A 22,034-nucleotide genomic window follows, 5' to 3' on the forward strand; every position below is an offset into this window, starting at 1 on the left:
CTTAGATTGCCCTGCCCTTGGCCCCACCCCCTTTCTCCTGACTGCCAATCATTTGGTGTTTAAGGCTTAGTTACTGGCAGTAAGAGTTTTTATGCTACAGTATACTGGTGCTTTGGGGACTTTTGGCTTTGCATCGTTTGCTTCTGTCCTGCCCACTACTTGAATGCGGCCCTGAAGAGCTTCTTCAAAGTTGAATTTGAAGAAGGAACACGGAATTTGAACACGGAATAACGGGCTCAAGTTAAAGGAAGCCAGATTCCGGCTGGACATCAGGAAAAACTTCCTGACTGTTAGAGCAGTGCGACAATGGAATCAGCTACCTAGGGAGGTTGTGGGCTCTCCCACACTAGAGGCATTCAAGAGGCAGCTGGACAACCATCTGTCAGGGATGCTTTAGGGTGGATTCCTGCATTGAGCAGGGGGTTGGACTCGATGGCCTTGTAGGCCCCTTCCAACTCTGCTATTCTATGATTCTATGATCTATGATTCTATGAATTCAGCCCTCAGGCTGAAAGAGGTTCAATATCCCTGTGCTAAACTGTGGTTATGTGTAATGTCCGAACCAGGCATTGTTAACACCTGCGCCAATGCTAAATTAGGGTTTCCGCCTTAAACGAAGTCCACTCCTGATTGGCAGCATTATGTAACACCGGCTTGCATGAAAACTCGTCTCACCCTGGGTTGGGCCTGCACTGAAAATCCCAAAGTAGCTGCTCAGAGAAATGAATCCTTGTGGTATGTCCTTCTTCTTTTGTTCTTTGCAGAGCCAACACGAGGAACTAAAGAAGCAGCACTCAGACCTAGAAGAGGAGCACAGGCGACAGGGGGATGACTTCGGCAGAGCGGTCGACGATCACAAGCAGAGATACGTGCAGCTACAGCAAGAGAAAGAGCAGGAGCTGTCCAAGCTGAAGGGTATCGAATTGTGTCACTTCATTAAATTTTGGGAGGGGGAGAGTAAGCGGCCCGCCCCCTAGAATTGCTACCTGTATTGGCATTGAACTAGCTCTCATTAGGATTTGAGAGCAAATATTTAAATACATGCATAATTTGAATTCCTCTTCCATAGTGTAAACCTGCAGGATCAATTTTTGTTTGCATTGAATTCTTAATAGAATCCATGTATAATCTGCGAGAAGAGAACAGGCAGCTGAGGAAAGCCCACCAAGATATTCATACCCAGCTACAAGATGTGAAGGTAAGATTCTGATCTCCCAAGGCAGGGGAGATAGAGAGAGAAAATCCCCTGGTTTGCAAAGGGGAGTAAAAATCCTGCAACTGGGAAAATAAAATGATGATTGAAACTTTTGACTTTTCTAGCTCAATGGAAGGATAACACACACATACACATCCAGGTTCAACTCTGGATGAATAAGACTGCCATAGAGCATACGAACATTAACAACAATTAGTCAAATAGCTAATCCATGTTCAGGAGTAGTATATCTGATTACTAGATGCTGTGGGCAAAAGAACAAGGATTCTACCACCATACTGTATTTCTAAGCATCAAACAGGCTATAGTGGGAGACTGGCTATAGTGAATATTTGCTCTTTCTCATCCAGCACAACAACACTTATGTTCTTCTGGAGATTATACTGTACATCCAATTTGCCCACCCCACAATATTGTTGTAATATTACCTTTTTCCTGGCATTTCTTCACAGCTATTTAATTTCAACTTAAGTTGTGAACCTAGATTTCCTGTTGTCCTTTTTATTGTTCACCCCCAGTACTGAATTCCAGAATTAAAGGTACTTCTGGAATCAAAACACAAAGTCTAGTAAGAACATCTGTGCATGAATGATACATTGATACATATAAACATTCCTGCAGTTCTTCTTGTTTTGAAATCAATAATGTTTGTGCAAAGGAAGAATGTAGAGGTTTCATGCGCTCCGGTGTGCAAATGGGGTTCCTGAGATTCCCCCGTTCAGTTCCATTGAGGGTGCACCTCCACCCCACCCATACACAAAGGTGCCTTCTCTATTGAAATGAATGGGGAAGGAGGGTGAGTGAACTTTGTAGATGGTAGAACTCCCAACATGCACAAGGAATTGCTGATCTGGGGTGCAGATGTTTTCCCCCTTCAAGACTGTTATTTGAAACAATAACGAGAATTTCAGAGTACTTAAGCTATAAGCTTACAAATGTTTTAATTGGTTCTTAATCAATGGGCCCACTTTTACTTTTTTATTGCAATTACAATTATACAGTGTATCATGATAGAATATGATCACATTTACATAATATAACTAACGTTAATTCACATTAATCACTTAGGCAATACAGTGCACGTTAATACCCACCCTAAAACAACAAACACACTAAAGCAATTATCATTAGTTTGCTCAATCTTAGTACAAATTGAAATTTCTCAAAATTGAGTTAATTTATTGCAAATCGTCCTTCTAACAATTAATTTTAAAACAAAACAACTAAAGATTAAATGATTGATAACAATATAGGGTGACCATATATATGGAAAGGAGGGCAGGCCACCTGTATCTTTTACTGTTCTATGCATGCAGCACCTGGTGAAATTCCCTCTTCATCACAACAGTTAAAGCTACAGGAGGCCTGTAGCTTTGACCAGATACAAAAGAAGGCAGGGCTCCTGCAGCTTCACCTGTTGTGATGAAGAGGGAGTTTCATCAGGTGCTGCATGCATACAAATGACACCTGCTGAAATTCCCTTTTCTATACAACTGTTAAAAATACAGGAGCCTCATCCTCCTTTTCGTATGGTCACCGTATAACAATATCCATATTGTACTTTGTCTTCATAAAGTTTCTAAAGGGACTCCAATTCTTGTAAATTATTTCTTTCAATTTTCCCCATCTCTAATTTTAATATAGCCAGTGAGCCCAGTTTTATGCTGTGGGTGCAAATCTTTCAAGTTTTTAGGCTTTTGTTTTAAGGCTGGAGTGAGTCAGCCATGGCTTTTCAGATGTTTTGGCCTACAACTCCCAATAGGCCTAGCCAGCATAGTCAATGGTCAGAGATGATGGGAGTTGAAGTCCAAAACGTTGGAGGGCCACAAGTTGCCCACCTTTGTTTTAAGCGATAAAAAGAAAATATTGAGATGGAGCCTTTTTTCTTAACAGTGAGTGGTAGCTTTTGTTAAACAGGTCCTTTTCCGTAGTGGCACTCCAGTTGTGGAACAGCCTTCCCTCAGAGCTTCGCCTAGCGCTCTCCCTGTGGTCTTTTCAGTGCCAAGTGAAGATCTTTCTGTTCATCCAGGCCATTTAAGTATCTCATGTAGCTGGGCCTCTCAGTTTGTGCTTTAATGTTGGGATACTGTGAGTTTTATTTCATTATCATAGCTTATGATGCTTTTAAATTTTGTGGTTTTATGTTCTATTTTGTATTTAAGTGATTTGTATGTTTATTTGGTGTAAGCTGGCCGGAGAACTTCATGCGAAGGGGGGCAACATACAATTGTTGCAACTAAATATCTCTTACTTATTTCATTTCACACTGGTGCAGATGTAATGCCCCATAGTCTTGGAACCACGGTTAAGAGAGATTGGAAACTCACTGCAGGAACATCAGCTAATTCTTCCTCATCATTTGTTTCATTACAGTTGACCCCTACCTTAACCATGGGTGTTGGTGTTAAAGGGCATGCCTACATCATCCATTTATCCCGGGGTCATGTCTAGGTCGTCCCTGTGCATCCAAATGACGCACAGGGGAACCTGGGGACGACCAGAGACTTTCCCCGGGATAATTTAAACTGGGATTTTCCTGGTTTCCCCATGATCCCTGGACAACCCTGAGGACCATGGCCGGGGTTGCCAATGCTCCCTGGTCCTCCCTCCTCCCTGTGAGTAGCAGGGCTCTTTAAATGGGCATGGAGCTGCACAGGGTGACTCTGTGCCCATCGTGGGGCGGCAGGGGGGATGACAATTTTGCCATCCCCAAGATGGCTGCCGGCACTTTTGTTTGAAGTTTTTTTTTAAAACACTTACTTTTTGGAGGATTGGGGCCACGCAATTGCGTGATCAGCTCCTTCTTCCAAAACCCACACATGCTTCCCTTCCGGGACGTCACACTGGCATATGGATACTGGGGGAGGGTTGCGGAAGCCAGAAAGCCTGAGATCCTTCCCCACCCTGAGTCCCGGAAGGCTCATAGGTGTAGTTGAGCTCGAAGTTTCCTGCTTAACTAGTGTTTGAAGTGAGTTAGGAAACCTGGGTTGGGCGGGGACCTGGTTGGCATCAATTGTGAAGAAGATCAACACAGATTTAACTCAGAACTGCAATTACATGAGGCGCAGAAAGTCATTCTGAGTGAGGGGAAGCACTCAATTTCACACCCTGTTTCCAACTTCTACTGAAGTTTTGGTAAGAAGAAAATGAATTCAATTAATTGGTTAAAAGGGTGGCGATTAGCCAACTACTTTATAGGTGACTGACAGCCCTAAGAATATATTTTTGGCTTTGAAGATTATTCATATATTTATTTTATTTCTGTACCACCTTTCTGAAGCCAACCAAGGTGGTTTACAAAAGATGGAGACTAGCACTTGTCCTGAAGAAACACACTTGGGATCCATTTGATGCAGTATTTTCTTTTCTATAGTCACAGCATAAGAATTTACTCTCCCAACATGACCAGCTTGTAGTGACCTTGGAAGAACACAAGAGTGCGCTAGAAGCTGCCCAGGTCAGCCGGGAAAGCGGTTTTGCATTCACCTCCAATTTTAATGAATGGTGTTTTATTTTTCTAAATCTTCCTAAAAATTTCTCTCCTCTTTCTTTCTGCTGGCCGTAACTTTGATGCATGCAAGCTTTTTTTTTTTTGTATAGCGATCTCCAGTTAACATCCATCTCCACTTTCAGGGAGAGAAATGCATGCCTGGAAGGATTTCTACTAAACCAAAATGATAGCACAGCAAAATTGATTTTGTTTTGTTTTTTGACAGCTCCATTATGGGATCGAATGGATGCATGTATGGATAAAAGTCCCGCCTTTCTTTCCTATCTAGGGTTGCTGCGTGCTAAGTCTTCAGTGCCTTTTCCCCCCCTGCTCTTCAGCTTCTCTAACTCGGATCGTCTGTCTCGGATCTTCCGTTGTTCGTGGGGAAAAACAGGGTGGCCTGGGGGAAATTCTACAAAGGTTGGCTGGTCTGGTATCAAAGACAGGCATACGGAGTTCCAAGTGGTCTATGTCTGTTGCAGGGTTGTTGATCGTCTCCCAGCCAGATGGACAAATTCAATTTGGGAGATGCTCTTGGTGCTGCATTCCATTTCAGGGCCAAAGGCAAAAGGGATTGGATCAAAATACCAAGGATGCCAGCATCTTTTAGCTTAAACCTCTTCCTGCCAGTCACTAGGCCTTGGGACAGGCAGTTGAATCTTTTAGATTAGGGGGGAAAGCATGCAAGAGACAGGCAACCACTACGTGATTGGCGCCACCGGGGAAGGGAGTGGAGGAGGGGTGCGTGGCCGCCTGGGGAAGCCCAAGGGCCAGCGTTGGTCCTCCAGATTTGGCCCACCGGCCTGAGGTTCAACTCCCCTGATGCATTGCATTGCGTTCTGTGTCCTCTTTCTTTCAAGGAGTGTAGGAGTTGCCTCGTTTTTGCCCTCAAACAGTCCTATGAGATAGGCGATGCCTGGGATCAGCACCTGGGGTTGCATTTAGAGCTGGGCAAAGGACCTTGGTGCCACGCTGTGACCCCAGAAAGAGCCTTGGGGAGACTGAAAGGCCGATATCCTTGCTGCCAGCCCCCTTTCCTCTTCCCGGTCATCTCCAAATTGGCTTGCGGCTGATTCTGCTGCCGCCTTTGCTCTTGAGACCCGGGTGGCGGTGGTGTAAAGGGGGGAAATTGGGGGCTGAGGCATTGTCTGAGATGTGGACAGAGAGGCTGTTGGGGGCCCAGGCAAGGTGTCCACTAGACTCAACACTTTGGGTTGCTGTAGTGTTATCATGGGTTCTTGCATGTCCCTAAGCGTGCTGGAGACTTCCACGGAGTCGCGTGCCTCTTCCTTAGAGAAGGTCTCCCCAGTGGCTTGCTTGGGTGGGATCCTGGCAGAGAGGAACTTGTCCAAGGCCATCTACTGAATAGAGTGGCTTGTCAGGGCTTTGAACTTGGGTCACCCGCTATAGTGTGTCGCTTAGATTTCCCCCATTGTGAGTTTACAAGCAGCACAGTGTTCTGCTGTCTTCTCCAAAAGAGGTTTCCTTTGCCCGATTCCCTCCAAATGTTGGCATCGGTGTACTTAATGTTAGGAACACAGGAAGCTGGCTTAGACTCTGACCATTGGTCCATCCAGCCCAATATTGTTGAGTAGCAGCAGGCTTCCAGAATTTCAGGTAGGAGGTTTTCCAGCCCTGCCTGGAGATCCTGGGAACCAAATCTGGGACCTTCTGTGTGCAAAGCATGTGCTCTGCCGCTAAGCTTGGTGTTGTGCTTGCAAGAGGGAGGATGCTGGATGCAGAGAGACCTTGCTGTGCGTTGGAAACTGCTTGTTAACTGAGATGGAGTTGCTATGTCAGCAGACTGATAATAGTTTGCATCAGATGTGTTTCTCAGAGAACAGAAAAATGATATGATAGAAACATTGTTCCCCATGTCTTGCAAGTACTTCTCTCTGTCCTCTCTGTTCATAGGTTTTTGTGCCACATCCATTTCACTACAGGCAGCAATGGTCTGGATCACACATAATGCTAACCCGTGGTTCATTTAACCCATCGTTTTGTACCCCACCCAAGCAGATGATAAAAGAAGCTGTGGTTTGTTTTTTCAAATCCCTGAGTTGTTTTCTGCCTCCTACTCCCTCCCTGTATCCCAAATTCCTTTGTGACGCTATAGTACTGGCATGTAGATTGGCTGGTTGTTGTTTTTTTACTACTCTTGTCCGTTGCCTCATTAGCCTGGTGAGACAGCCCATGAACAACCCACGGTTCTGGGTTTGCAAGTAATGACAAACCATAGTTGAAACATCCCAGAGTTCACAATGCAACAACAAACCATGGGGCCTCTTTCTGGGTTGTTCATGGTTAACAAACTGTAGTTTGTTAGCATGACCATGTTCACACATCACAACAGCCCAGAATTCACCAATCCATACCATGGGTTATCATTATGTGTGAGCCAGCCAGTGAGACCAAAGATGTAAGTGTGTACATGTCCTTAGCAATATTGGTTTAAATTATTTCTGTTTCTAAGCTACAACCTAGAACAATCAGTCCCATGAATTTAGCCCAGTTGCTTTCTCTACAGTGCCTTTGATGCCTCGCCCTTTTGCTTATACTGTTGATAGTGTCTATTTTTTAAAAAAGGATTTATGGTAAATGAATTCATTGGGTGGATTTCAAGCTATTGTGAGCCCCCTGTTGTTCGTCCACCGTGTGACAGTGTCATGGCCCAGTAACTATGCTAGACCAGGATGTAGTTTGTTTACTGGGCCACCCATGCAACAGCATTTCACCTTTGTTCTGGATCATTTCTTTCATCAGCTGTGGCTTATGGGCTTCTCATAGGCATCCGGATGGCCTCTGTAGGAAGCAGGACGTTGCAGTAGATATGCCTTCGGTCTGATCCAGCAGGGTTCTTCTTAAAAGTGAACAGTTTTATTAAGAAAGGGAATCCGCTTTTCTTACAAGCATCTGAACAAGTGCATGAGATTAATTCTAATCTTTCCCCCCCTTTTTCGGTATGTCTTCAGTCCATAGAACTCTCTGTTTATGATTTTCTTTTTAAAGGGTTGAAAAGAAATGTAATAATTCATTTCTGACAGTTTGTTCCTCTCCTGTGTGGCATAGAAACCCCCCCCCCCCCCCGGCAAACTAATCCCCGTTTCTGGGCTGTGGGGATTTTACGCTAGACTTTGCATGCCTGCTGTAATGTATTAAATTGGCTCACTCTGGTGCATAGAAACACGTAGCTTTAGCACATGGGCATTTTTGATCTGATGTGCATGTTTAGTTAAAATACTCAGATTGCCTCAGTGCCGCCAGCTTCCCAGCAGATTTTAATAGGAAGCTGTTCATCTGCCAGTGATATCTAATGGTTGCATTTGAATTGTAGTCCCAGGTGGAGGAATTCAGGCAGTTGAAGGACACCCTCAAAAAGATGCCTAGTTTCCAGAAGCCGGAAGGTTTTCAGCAGCCAAACGGTCCGCCAGTGACACCAGGACCTTCTCCTCCCAGTGACTCCAAAGCACATGGCACAGATGTGGCTGAAGAGCAAAAGGAGGTAATAATAGTTGTATGGCAAAGCAGCCTTCCAAAACAACAACAACAACAACAGTTGTTCTTTTTGAGTGTTCAGAAAGCTTCCCTTTATATCAGTACTCCTTACGACACCCCTGCAAGGTATGTCAATATTGTCACCACCCTGTTGCAGATGAGAGGGAGAGAGGTTGAGGATGACCAATTCAGACATCACATTAAACCAGGGGTAGGGAACTACTTACTCCCCAGGCTGCTAGGTTGCCTCTGGGGAAGCCCCCCTCCTGCAGGCTGGATGCTGGCAGTGGGTGGGTCAAGGCCCCAAAGTGCCAGCAGGTAAGCTGCCAGCTCGGTTCCTTGCCTGCTTCTCTTGCTTGGTACCATTCCTAATCAGGGAGAACGTGGGGTGGGTGAAGCTGTGACTGAGCCTGCATCCAAAGGATCTGCTCCTTCAGGTTGTAGGTTCAACGGGCGTTGGCTTTGTCTACCCTACACCATCCCCCTTTGCAGGGGTTGCAGGATGGGAGAAGTATTGAGGAGCATGGCTCAGTTGGGACTGAGCACTGGGCATGTCCAATGGCCATGGAAGACCAATAGTTTGGGGTGGGGGTGGGGGGTGGTGGAAAAGGAAGAGAAGGGAATGCATTTTATTTATTTATTTTATTTATTTATTTATTACATTTTTATACCGCCCAATAGCCGAAGCTCTCTGGGCGGTTCACAAAAATTAAAACCATCATAAAACAACCAACAAGTTAAAAACACAAATACAAAATACAGTATAAAAAGCACAACCAGGATAAAACCACGCAGCAAAATTGATATAAGGTTAAAATACAGAGTTAGAACAGTATAATTTAAATTTAAGTTAAAATTAAGTGTTAAAATACTGAGTGAATAAAAAGGTCTTCAGCTGGCGATGAAAGGAGTACAGTGTAGGCGCCAGGCGGACCTCTCTGGGGAGCTCGTTCCACAACCGGGGTGCCACAGCGGAGAAAGCCCTCCTCCTAGTAGCCACCTGCCTCACTTTCTTTGGCAGGGGCTCACGGAGAAGGGCCCCTGTAGATGATCTTAAGGTCCGGGTAGGTACGTATGGAGTAATCGTAGAAGTATCGTAATGGAGTATCGTAGAAGAAAGCAGGCTGACTGGAACCCTGAACAAGAGCACTTCACAATGCAGCAGTTAGTTGCAGCTCCTACTGTCAGTTATGGTGATCATTTTTGGTAACGAAGGCAGTGAATCCATCTTAACCTGTGTGTCCCAACCCTCATCCTGCAGCGCTAATCCGCAAGAAAAAGCACCACGCTGAACATGCGACAACAACCATGTCCAAATTTCATGCTGCAAACACAAAAATTTAGAAGTTTTGGCATTGTTTATTTATGTAATATATTGCTAAGATCTTAGCAATCGGGCAGGAGACGGTATTGGTGAAGGTACTATTTCAGGTAGGACCAACAGTTTGAATCGGGCCAGGAAACTGACTGGCAACCAGTATAACTTAAATTGCTCTTATAAGGTGGCTTATATTCACATATAAATATACAAGGTGGAATGGTGCCCCACCAAGATAGTGGCTGGTTTCACACAACATGACAGTCCACACTCAAGGTTGAGTATGGGTTGAGTGTGGGTTGTTGTTGAACCATGGATTGTTGTGTTGTGTGAACCCAGCCGAGCTAACAAACCATGGTTTGTTAATCACGAACAACCCACAGTTCATAACCGAACAACAAACAATGGGTTATTTGTGGGTTGTTTGTGGTTAACAAACCATAGTTTCTTAGTGCAGCAGGGTTCATACAACGCAGTGAACCACAGTTCAACAACAACCCTCACTCAACCTTGAGTGTGAGTTGTCATGTTGTATGAACCCAGCCAGTATATTCTCCAGAGACTCCCATAATTTGGGGACAGTCTTGGCACCTCTTCTGCTACTCAGCAATGCTTTCCCATTCCTTTCCCATTGTATCTTCTGTGCAGCTGTGTTGGACAGCTGAAGGAGATGAGTTTTAATTGGAAGGCTGCTTGATGGCAGCAAAGCCATTGGCAAAGAACAGGCAATCCGGTGGGCTGCAAGACAAGTTTTAGGAATCGCTGCATTCATTAGTATAAGCTTGGCTGGCCTAGAATTAGCAGGAAAGGAAATATTACTGTCCTTCGCTGGCTTAGTATATGGAGATGGCCACGTGTGTTGAGCAATGCCTGTGTATAATGAAACACTGAAGATCTTTGCTCTTTCCAAATGCCACATGATTATAGTTTAAACACAAGGAAGCAGCTTTAAAACTGTTGGTGTCATCTTGTTCAAATAGAGCAAACTTTGCAAGGTAGGAGGGTTTGTAAAAGCCTGTTCATTTGCTTTTCGTTAATATTCTCATCAAAAATTAATAAACAAAGGAAGAATAAAGGACAACGCCAGGCTGTGTCAGATCTATAAAAACCAGCGCTTGGCAGGGAATGTTGATTGTGGGTTGGGGAAAATGGATGGGTTCCGTAAACACTGCCGACGTGGGACAATTGCTGCCAAACGAAAACCGCAGGCAGTTCAGACGCGGAAGATTTGCCCAGAGAGCTGAGCTCTAGTTGGAGCATTTCCAAATCAAAATTAGTTGGGCTGACTTCGCACATGGATGGCTGCTGGCCCAGGTTCACAACTGAATGTGTGAACTGCCCAGGGTGTCCATATGAAAAGGAGGACAGGGCTCCTGTAACTTCCAACAGTTGTATAGAACAGGGGATTTCAGCAGGGGTGATTTGTATGCACGCAGCACCTGGTGAGATTCCCTCTTCATCACAACAGCTAAAGCTGCAGGAGCTGTACTAGGGTGACCAGATTCAAAAGAGGACAAGGCTCCTGCAGCTTTAAGTGTTGTGATGAAGACAGCATTTTGCCAGGTGCTGCTGAAATTCCTTTTTCTATGCAACTGTTTAAAATACAGGAGTCCTGTCCTCCTTTTCATATGGACACCCTGGGCAGTTCACACATTCAGTTGAACTGCCTTCACTAGAATCTATCCTGCTTGAAGGTCTTGGGAATTTATAGGAAAGCTCTGGCCTTGGTGTGTGATCTGTGACAGAGCACGCACGTGTGAATCCACCCACATTTTGGAAGCAGTGGAATTGCTTTGCTGGATCAGATCAAGGTCCTTCTGGTCCAGCATTTTCTCCCAGCAGGGATCAGCGTGACTAGTTTGAGAAGCACACAAGCAGGGCAGGAAGTTGAATTCCATTTAACTGTTGTATATGTTCGATCCTTCCATGAATTTGTTAAAACCTTAAAAAAAAAAGATGGGGGAAAAGGAAAAAAAAGAACCCATCTAAGCTTTGTCCATGTACCAGGATTGCTTCCCTAAATAATACATGGCAACAGCTTCCGTTAAACTTGCTTGTTTATTGTATTTATATGCATCTTTCTCCCTTAAGGCACAATACTATGGGTCTCCAACCCAAGTGATGGAGGTCTCTGATCTTGGAGCTCTCTGTCCATCCTAAGCTCTGCCAGGCTGTTGCCAGCAGGAGCAATGGAGGTTCTGTCCTCCCAAAATCCAAATTTTGATAGGCGGGCCTCTGAGCCTGTCTAAGTCACACATGCTGCTGGGGGCAGGGCCAGAGGCTGAGAGGCCAGTGGATCCAGTGGATGCACTGCGTGTTCCTTCCATGCCCACTGGCATGCCATCATCCCTCCCTCTTCTTCCCTTCCTAAGATTGGAGCTCCAACCTCTGGAAAAGGAACCACGGTGGTTCCATGGTCAGATCTCTTCCTCCAAGGTCAGAGCTCTGTCCATGATCTTAGAGGGAGAGACCCACAGCTCCTCAGATGCTGTCTAGGAGCCATGGGATTACTCTCTTAATATCTGGGCTCCTGCTCTTTGAAATTGGGAGTGGATTAGGACTCATTTCTAAATTACACAATACGTAATTTAGCACACAGGAATTGTCTTTAGAAACGGCCAGATAGGTGTGGATGTGCAAAACTGGAAAGAAAGTGAAGGCTTTTTTAAAGAAAAATGCCAGTTGCATTTAATTATGATGGCTGAATTATTGAAATGAGGATTTTAAAAACCCAGAAATTTCAAAAATCAGATAAAGAAGAGGACAAAGCAGGTTTTGGAATCACTCCCATTTATTCCAGTGAAACAAACTTGATACTGAGACAGCAATCCAACCTATCTTTGATAGGGACATTTAGGCAGAGCAGTAATGTTGATGCTTATTTTATAATGCAGATATATTTCTGGGGATATATATATAAAAGGAGGAAGCAGAGGAAAAAAACCCAGATGACAAAAGACGAGAGGGACATCCTTTGCTGTAAGGGTGTAGGTTCCTGAAATGTGATCATTTAGTTTTAGGTGTTGCCTTGTGTCTTTACGATGCATTTCATCCTCCTTGTAAATGGCTTGTATTTGTATTATATTGCATGTCTTTGTAAATAACGCTGTGAGCCGCTTTGATGGGCCTTGAGTGATGGAAAAGCAGGACAGAATGTTTTTTGAAAAATTAGATGCCTTGTTTTGTATATCCCACCTTTCAAGGAGCTCAGAGTGACCTGTTTAGCCTCAGAATTATCCTGAGAGACAGCCTAGCAATGGTGCCTTGCCTGAGTCTGTGCAGCAAAGGCCAAACTACAGTTTACAGTGCAGCCTCGTAAAATGTTAGCCTGATGGCCACATCTCTTCTGCAGCGAAGAAGTTGCAGGTGCGAGAGGATGCTTAAACTGCGCACCCCCCCCCCGCGTGCTGTGTTCCTGCAAATCTCCACCCCTGCTGCTTTTACCCCCATCTCTGGAACTTTGCTGGGGGGAGGGAGCATTTCAGGGGAACATGGCAGGAGGACAGATATTTTACCCCCCCCCCCCGCTTTTCACCTGCCACTTCTCTGCTGCAAATCCACCAAAGATGCTTTGTGGAGAAGCCCCATCGGGTAAGTTTAAATGCAGCGCTAGCATCGCCTTCCAAAATCGTAGGTAGCGTCGTTGGTCCATAAGAAGGGGGGGGGGGGAATCCCATAGCTTCAGTACAGCTGATCTCCCTGCTGAGGATGCTTCTGCCCAGTATCTTAATTACATTGCAACTTCATTCCTTCATACAGCCAATATTTTATTTATTTAAGACATGTTTATGTCACTTTTCAGAATGAAAACGTTTTCTCAAAGCAGCTTGCCACCAGGAAATTATAAGCAATAATACAATAAAACGTCCTATTATTTAAACCGAAAACAATTGTAAAATAATCGGTGGTCCTAAAAAGTAGTATCAAATGCCTCAAACATCACTCTAGCCACCAATCTGAATTATTTCAAAGCTAGGACAGCAATTAAACCAACTCTTAATCAAAGGTGGATTGAAACAGCCATGACTTCAGGGCCTGCCTGAAGGAAAACAAAGAAGGAACCAAACACCTCTTGATGGGGGCCACCACCAAAAAGACCTTGTCTTGCCTCCTTGCCAAACTAAATTTGCTAGGACTGCAAGCAGAGTGTCTGTGGCCATCTCAAGGCTTTGGGTATGAGTGCAAATAACCTGGCCCCAAATCTTTAAAAGTCAAAATCAACACTTTGTCTTGAGCTTGGAAGAGAATAGGAAGCCAGTGCAACTGATATAATATTGGAGTGACCTGCCCCAAATGCCTAGCTACGTTTGCACTAGCTGATGCTCATGAACTGTCTTCAAAGGCAGGGGCATGTCCTGTTCTGGATCTTCTCAGAAGTGTTCCTGAAACTTCACAGGAGCTAAATCCCATATTATACAATGCATGGTCAAGCACATTTGAGAAATAGCATAATATTTGAAGCCAACCACCGATGTTTAATATTCTGTATGGCTGCAGAATACGCTGAATGCTGAGCAGCCACTAGTGGGAGAAGAAACCAACAGAGGGATCCACTTGGAAGGAAGAGAAGATAGAGTGGAACCATTCCATCCTGGCAAGAAGGTGATTGAAGGTCATGCACCACGGGAATTAAATATTCAGCAGAAGCAAGAAGCAGGGGAGGATGAGGAAGAGGAGCAACGTGTGGAGCAGGCTGCAGAGGAGCATAAAAAGGAACTGGAAGAGGAAGAAATGGAGCAAGCCGGGCAACCGGAACACTTAACGGAGGACCTTGACCAAGCCCAAGAAGAGCATGAATGGAAGGCGAAAGAACAAACGGAAGAAGAAACCAACATGCTGGGTGAACACAATCATTCAGAGGTGGGCTGTTCTGTCTTGTTTTTTCTGCGCAGCTCTGTGGGACTGTTCACACAGCATGCTAACCCACATTCAGTGGCTGGATGTGGCTTATTTTGAACCATGTCGTGTTTGATGAACCATTGGTTAGTGTGTTGATTTAAATGCAGGTTAGTGGTTGAGTGTGGATTGTTTTGAATTGTGGGTTATTGCGTGGTCTGAATGCATCCAGGGTGGCTGGTTAACCGTGCAGTGTGGCTTGTTAACCACCCTGAAAAACCTAACAACAAACTGTGCGTTCTCAAGGTGGCTCGTTCAAGAAAATAAGGCATACTGCATGGTTAACAAGCCACCTGGCTGCATTCGGGCAACATGGTAACCCAAGGTTCAAGAAACCACCCATGGTTCAAAAAAGTGTGCATGTGTGCACGTGTGTGTGAGAGAGAGAGGGAGGGAGAGGGAGAGGGAGGTATATAAATAATAGCACAGTCATCTAGCTAAGGCTAGACTTAAGATTTATCCCAGGATCGACTTGGGGTCGTCCTTGCCTGATCCTGGGATCCCCTGTGTGTCATTTACATGCACATGGATGACCCCGGGTCGATCCTGGGATAAACCATAGGTCTAGCTAAGGCCATAGTTTGCAGGTTTACTTGGAAATAAATTCCGCTGTGTTCAATGAGGCTGCAACACTGAATACATTAACTAGAGCTGGAGTGGGCAACTTTGGAGATTTGTCCTCCTCCTCCTCCTCCTCCTCCTCCTCCTCAGAACCCTCTGGGGCCTGCACCCCTCCATGGCGGTGGAATCCCAGAGATTCTGTTGAGAAACAAAGCAGGCTGGGATCGCATGCTTTGTTTCGCAGCAAGATCACTGGGATTCCAGTGATGGAACCCAGCAAGGGGAGGAAAAACTACCAGGGGTCCTATGAGAATTTTGTTCCAGTTTGAAAATCACTTTTTTAAAAACTCCCCCAAATGCCCTAAATGTAAGTGGGAGCACGTTTTCTCCCAAAATGTTCTCAAATTGTTGAACTTAGCCTTCACGTTTGCAAAATTTTCGTGAACCGCCCAGAGAGCTTTGGCTATTGGGCGGTATAGAAATGCAGTAAATAAATAAATAAAATATGTTCTTGAAAAATGTGCAACCTTCTCACTCAAAATGCGCAGCTTTCTCAAAATTCACAACGTCCTCAACATACACACATTTTAAATCACCCCTGAATTAGTCTATGTGGGAAATTTGTGCCCTTTCGAAAATGTCAGCAAATTTGGGAATTGCGTAATGTTCACGTTTGATCGCTGTTCGTTTTCTGCAGTTTTCTTGTTTGCGGAAAGCGAACGGGGATTGAAAACGCTAATGGAAATGGAGGAGCGACCAGCAGAGGGGCTGATGTTTGGAGAATCTTGGCGAACTTGTACATTGCCATTTGCCCATCCTTATTTGTAGCCCTGCTAGAAACGTCTTTAAAAGTAAAAGCTGCCATTCATAAGAGAACCCATTTGACCCACACAAATGGCAGGCGGTGCGTCTCTGTTGGCACAGGAACGCTGGCTGTCCTTTACCTTTATGAGTCCAGAGCACTCGCTTTCCTATATCTGGATGTGTCCTAATATTTTGACAGGCCATTTTAATCCTGAAAGTGGCATGCCTCAAGGATCCGAGGTCTCAGGGGTACTGTACAGGCAGGTCATGTTTTGTGTAGAGCTGTAAATAGAATTTCATAGAGATGGCTCTGCCTTCTGGGTCATGTCTCAGGGGTACCGAAATGTGCTAGTTTGTTTGGTTTCAGCCTAGAGCCCTGCTGAAGTTTATCCCACTCACAAAATCATCCCGTATTTCTGGCTACAAAAGTTTTGGCTGATGTTTGAGTTGTAAGGTGAAATTTCTTACCCCTGGAGCGCCTGCCCACCTTTTTCGCTTCCCAGGAATGTCAGCTCTGTTGATGCTAGCAGCACAGAACTCACAGTGCGAGTGTGAGGGCACACAGAGGAGGGTTTTCTTCCAGTTTTATTTTATGCGTTGTTCAGTCTATCCATTTAAGCAGTATCTGCTTGTTATTGAAGCTTAATTTGAGCAATATGGAGTGACTGTTAATCATAGTGTAAGCATTTTATATTTTACTATTGGTGTATGCTAATCCATATTGTTCATTGTTGACAGTTTGGACTGTTTCTATAATTGTTTATGCTAATCTCTATTGTTTATTGTTTTGACTGTAACACATACTGATTGTGATACAGTACATATTATTCTGTCCATTCATGATAGTTTATTTCGCCTATTGTTATATAGCTTAAATCTAGTCTAACCTACCATATTGGGTTTCCCCTCCCCATTTTTGACTGCATTTATACATTCACACGTTACGATTCTTGGGTCCTCTCCTCGTGTTTGTGCCTCTTTTTGACTGGGCATCTGCGAGTTGCATTCGGCCTTACTTTAAGTGTGTGTCTTGTAGCATTGTCATCTTTTCGTTTTCCCTCTAGAGTAGGCTTGGGTGTGGAGATTTGGATCTTAAAAGCCCTCCGCCCAGTGAAGGCTGGTGGCTGTGTCTTCGGCGGGCTGTGAAACCACTTCAGTCAGAACCAGCCACAACTCTAACGGAGTTGTCCCAGGTGCTGAGCCTATTTGGGGGATTGGGTTCAAGAAATCGGAATCAAAAACGGAGAGAAAAGCACCCAAATCGGGGGAGGGGGGGAAGGAAGAAGCAAATTCTCAGGATGCTGAACTTTTTATTTGTAGGTTGAAGAGCCCTTCAACTTACAAATAAAAAGTTCAGCATCCTGAGAATTTGCTTCTCCCTTTTTCCCCTCAGGAAATCGGAGCCACCGCCACTGCTGCCATCCCCCGTGCTAGGGTCCCAATCTGGATAGGGGCCCCTGCCCGCACTCTAGAGTAAAAACAATAATAAAAAGACATGGCTGTGAGACACAAATTTAAAGTAATGCCCGTTTTGGCCCTTGGGCCTTCTGCATGTAAAACCACATGCTCTGCTACAGAGCGGTAACCCCTCTTCATAGTTCTTATTGAATAGATACTCTGTCTCTTCCACCAGGAACCACCAACTGTGAAGACTATAACAAGGTACAAATCTGCCTACGAAGAACAGCTGGAACAGCAGAGGCTGGCCGCCCAAAGAGCGGAAGAAGCCAGTCGCCTCAGAGAACACCAGGAGTCTTTGCATCAGGGGAGGTTACAAGAGCAGTTGCTACGGCAGCAGCAGCTTCAAGAGAGAGAGCTGACACTACGGAGACAGGCAGAGCAGGACGAAGAACAATTTAAACACCGCCTAAGGTTATTTGCTAAAACTAACTTTGGGCTCCTGCCAGCCTCGATGAGAAAGGAGGGTAGTTTAATGCCTCAGACTTGGGAAATACCAGAACCTTCTAAAATTCTGGTTCTTTTTTCAAGCCACTGCCTTTACAGGGCTCAGGGTGGGGCCACCATTTTGGAATCAGGTTGTGGCTACGCAACCTATGTGGGGGTGCCTGTCGATTCACCTCCACATTATCCCTGTCAGATCATAAGCCCAGGGCCAGAGGCAACATGAACAAGGCTTAAGTGAACACCGCAGTTCTTTGGACAACATTGTGTCATGACAGCAAGCATTTGTAAAGTGGCATTCACAATGCCGACCTACCAACAGCAGCTTTTCAAATTTCCGCCTTCAGGAATCCTATATGTTTCAAATTTCCTGAAAATGAATGCCAGCCTGTCCCTCATGGAACCCCTGCACATTGCAGAGGATTCTGGGAACAGGTGACTGTTCTAGGTGATACACTCAGTTCAGCTGGCATGCTATCCTCATTTTCACCCATAAAATGGGTGTGTGACTTAAGAATGAGCAATGCACACACACACATACAATTTGGTCATGTTTTAGTGATTTTTGGTGTGTGTAAATTTTACAAAGGGTGTTGGTGGGGCAGGGGGTTTACCGTTTGCAATACGGAAGTGCTGAGGTATCTTTTCTCCCTTTTTGAAAAGTTTTTCTAAAGAGAGAGAGAGAGAGAGAGAATCCACAACTTCTCTGCTGGCAATGTTAAGCCTACCTTCCCCATGATCCCTTCACACACACACACACCCGCATTCAGTCTTCCTTAGGACACAGCAAACACTCCCCTGCAGTCTGTTGTGGGGAAAGATCAGTAATTGTTGGCAAATGTATCTGTTACTGCTGATCTTTTTTGTGGAGTATTCAATTCTTCCTGATCACAGTTTGTTAATCAGTTTGCCCTAGAAATGTGGATGGAGGGTCTGGGATGTGTGAAAATGCACACACACACACAGATTCCCTGCTATACACACTATAAAAGTATGAATAGGATTGCAGTATTAGCAGCTGTTAAATTTATAGCCATTCTAACTGAAATAGAATACTATAGATAATATTTTGAGTTTTTAAATTATTATTATTATTATTATTATTATTAATAATAATAATAATAACAACAACAACAACACTTATACCCCGCCCTTTTCCCTCCAAGGAACCCAAGGCGGCATACATAATCCTCCTCCGCTCCATTTTATCCTCACAACAACAACAACCCTGTGAGGTAGGTTGGGCTGAGAGTCTGTAACTGGCCCAAAGTCACCCAGTAGGTTTCCACAGCCGAGTGGGGACCAGAACTCGGATCTCCTGACTCCCAGTCCAACACTCTAGCCACTGCGCCACACTGCTGTTACCTACCCTGGGCAAGCTATACATTTGAATCACGATTTAAGTTGGGTAGGGGTTTGGGAGGACACAAAGGCTGCCGAGATACCATTTGTTGGACTGTCTTGCTTTGTGATGGTGGGAGAGGAAGGACTGGAGCCACATTTTGGAAGGAGGTAACAGGTCATGCTGCAGAACACTCGCATGTGTTTTTTCTAGCAGTGAAAAACAACTTCCCGGTGTGGGTTACTCTTCCTACTTGCTGAAAGGTCTTCTTCTCCTGCCTCCCCACCCCCTGTAGCGGCCCAGTGAGTCCCTGAGGGTTAGTATTAGCCTCAACATTTTACTAAACTGAAGGCTCTTTATGAACTTGAAGTAACCCATTCCTATAATCTTTTCAGCCATCAATCCCATTATGACAACCTAGATCAGGATATTGTACAAAGAGAAGAACACGGTGCCCAGGAAGAAGAAGACGAAGAAGAAAGTAAGTTATTAATTCTCTCCCCCGTGGTCTTCTAAAATATCTTTTAATATAATACCAATGTGTAATTGAAAATATAATTTTTAAAGCGTTTTTAATTGGTAGATCATATCCAAGATGGATCAAACTCAGCTTGGCTTATTACCAGAGCTGTTGGTCAATAGACTAGGTCTGGGACTAGTTGTGATTCATCGGTCCATTTTGTTGGGCCTCTATTTTTCCCTGCACGCTTGATTCTGTTCTACCTGAATGTGTCTTAAATTTCACTCGCATTCTGTATGGAAGAGGCTGTTCCTTTTGTGGCTTACAAATATGGTGATGAACTTGCAGCAGACTTTTTAAAGGTGGGAGGGAATGTAGAGAGGGAGGGAGGAATGAATGAATGAATGAACGAACGAATGAATAAATAAATGATCTGTGCATTGTCAGACTATGAGCAGCAAAACCAGCATCCAGAGGAAGCAGAGGAAGAAGATCCCAATAATGCAAATGAGCAACATGATCAGGAACTGGAGCACCAAGCAGAAAGCGAGCAGAATGAAGAACCAGTGAGTTGGAGAGGTGTACGCTGAGTATTAAAATATGCTTCTTGGCAGCTTTATAGCAAACAAGATGATTAGAGTTTATTCTAGCTGGGGCAATGATTTGGGAACTGTTCTGAAAGTGCTTTTCCCCCCTTGCAACAGAAGTAGATGTAAGGCTGGTCAGGCCTAGAATCAGCACCTGACATCTTCAGGCAACTTCTGTGCTGACAGTGATGCGGACCAGGGCTGTAAAGGTCATTTCCCCAAAATTCAAGTTTTGTCATTCTGCAGCATTGGGGGCAACCAACATGACTGTCGTGTTTGTGTGGTGGCAGCCATTTTGTTTTACATGTAGTGCTGCGGAACAGCAGGAATTCTGGGGCTTTGCATTTTGGGAAAACTAAGGTGGTGGCTATGGCCATAAGGTCCCTGAGTCTGTCCCTGCCCAAACCCTTGAGCTAGCCCTAAGGCTGGTGGTCTAGTATGAAAGCAAAAAAAGAACAGAGGCACAATGCTAGAGAATGGAAAAAGAAAAAAAAGGAGGAAAAGAATTTATTTTATTTATTTATTTTATTTATTTATTTATTACATTTTTATACCGCCCAATAGCTGAAGCTCTCTGGGCGGTTCACAAAAATTAAAACCACAGTAAAACATTTCTTGCATTGTGAAATATTTAGAGGCTTCTTTAGGACTGACTCTCCAAGGAATGTTCTCAGGAAAGCAAGGAACAGCCAGGCAAGAAGTATATAACATTTAGCATTTATATTGTAATGCCAAGTGTTGAAACTGACTCATGTTTTGTTTTATGTATATATGAGTGGTATCCAATATTAGTCTTATCTAGAGTAGACTCATTGAAAGGAATGGAACAGAAGTTCGTTGTGGCTAATTCATTTCAATGGGTCTGTTCTAAGCTTTATATCCCTCCTTGCTCAGCAAATGCCAATTCAAGGCACTTTACAACAACTTTAAAAGAAAAGCAACATCATAAAATAGTTTAGAGCGCAATCAAGCAACAAAGCCAGCAGTTCATTATCTCAGTTAGGCAGGCCAGTACTATTCCCACTATGCTGCAGGGGCTTAGGCTGAGAGATAGCCTCCTAGTGCCTTAGACCAGCCTTCCCCAACCTGGTCCCCTCCAGATGTGCTGGACTACAACTCCCAGCATGCCCCCAGCCAACTAATGAGTTCATGGTAGAGGTGAGATTTTATACGGAGCCTCCCTGGCTTGCAGGCTCTTGCTTACTGTGTTACAGCTGCTCATGTGGGCAAGCATGGCAGTGGGAAGAGATAAACTCATGTCAGGATGCCCCTATCAACTTTAATGCAACATCCTCCTTTTGTAGCTGTGCTTTTGGGAACCTATTCTCAGGATCAGGATTCCAAACCAACTTGGTGGAGTGGACAGCTAGCCTGGTGGAGTGGATGTTGTATAGATTTGCGCTGGGTAGACTGACTTGCAAGTATTGGCTTGGCCATGATGTCTACTGGGAAAGTCTCTTTCCCCAGTTTAACCTACTTCACAGTTTCTCTTACTTGTGGAAATACGTAAACAGGGTTAACCTCGTGTACAACACCTTGCAGCCACCCTCTACCCTCCATCCAACATCTGAAGCCCTACTTGAGGCTCAGTGGATAAGCACTAGGGCTTTTTTTGGTTATGGCATCTATAGGGACCTCTTTAATCCCATTGCTACATGCCTTCCAGCACATGGTGAAGATCTGGCTCCCTAAAGAGGCAATTAGGGGAAGCTGAGCTGATCATCTCTTCTAATTGCTGTCTCTGGACAGTATCTGGAAGAGACTGCTAGTGCAGCAAGAACTAGCGGTTCCTGAAATGAGCATGGAAATGAGTGAAAATGCTCATTTGCAGAACCGGGCAGGTTAGTGGAGCTCCCTTGTGAGAGCTCCACTGTCCTGCCCTGTTCTGGAAACGAGCATTGCCGCTCATTTCCAATTGTTTATCCCTGTTCCTCCTCCTGTTGCAATAGCGGTCTGTTCCACT

General features: G+C 44.6%; 1 protein-coding gene across 2 annotated transcripts in view; it reads left to right on the forward strand.

The window, feature by feature from the left end:
• GOLIM4 (golgi integral membrane protein 4) overlaps positions 1–22,034 on the forward strand; it is a 66,743-nt gene that overhangs the window by 36,231 nt on the left and 8,478 nt on the right. Inside the window, exons 5-12 of one of the 2 annotated variants that reach the window (XM_063132006.1) lie at positions 765–915; positions 1,116–1,198; positions 4,590–4,673; positions 8,041–8,208; positions 14,017–14,379; positions 17,414–17,652; positions 19,420–19,505; positions 19,932–20,065. In XM_063132006.1, coding sequence (XP_062988076.1) covers positions 765–915; positions 1,116–1,198; positions 4,590–4,673; positions 8,041–8,208; positions 14,017–14,379; positions 17,414–17,652; positions 19,420–19,505; positions 19,932–20,065 — 1,308 coding nt within the window. The remainder of the gene's footprint in view (positions 1–764; positions 916–1,115; positions 1,199–4,589; positions 4,674–8,040; positions 8,209–14,016; positions 14,380–17,413; positions 17,653–19,419; positions 19,506–19,931; positions 20,066–22,034) is intronic. The other variant, XM_063132007.1, reaches the window with a different exon arrangement.

The sequence above is a fragment of the Elgaria multicarinata genome, chromosome 8 (genome assembly GCF_023053635.1).
Source record: "Elgaria multicarinata webbii isolate HBS135686 ecotype San Diego chromosome 8, rElgMul1.1.pri, whole genome shotgun sequence".
Classification (NCBI taxonomy): Eukaryota; Metazoa; Chordata; class Lepidosauria; order Squamata; family Anguidae; genus Elgaria; species Elgaria multicarinata.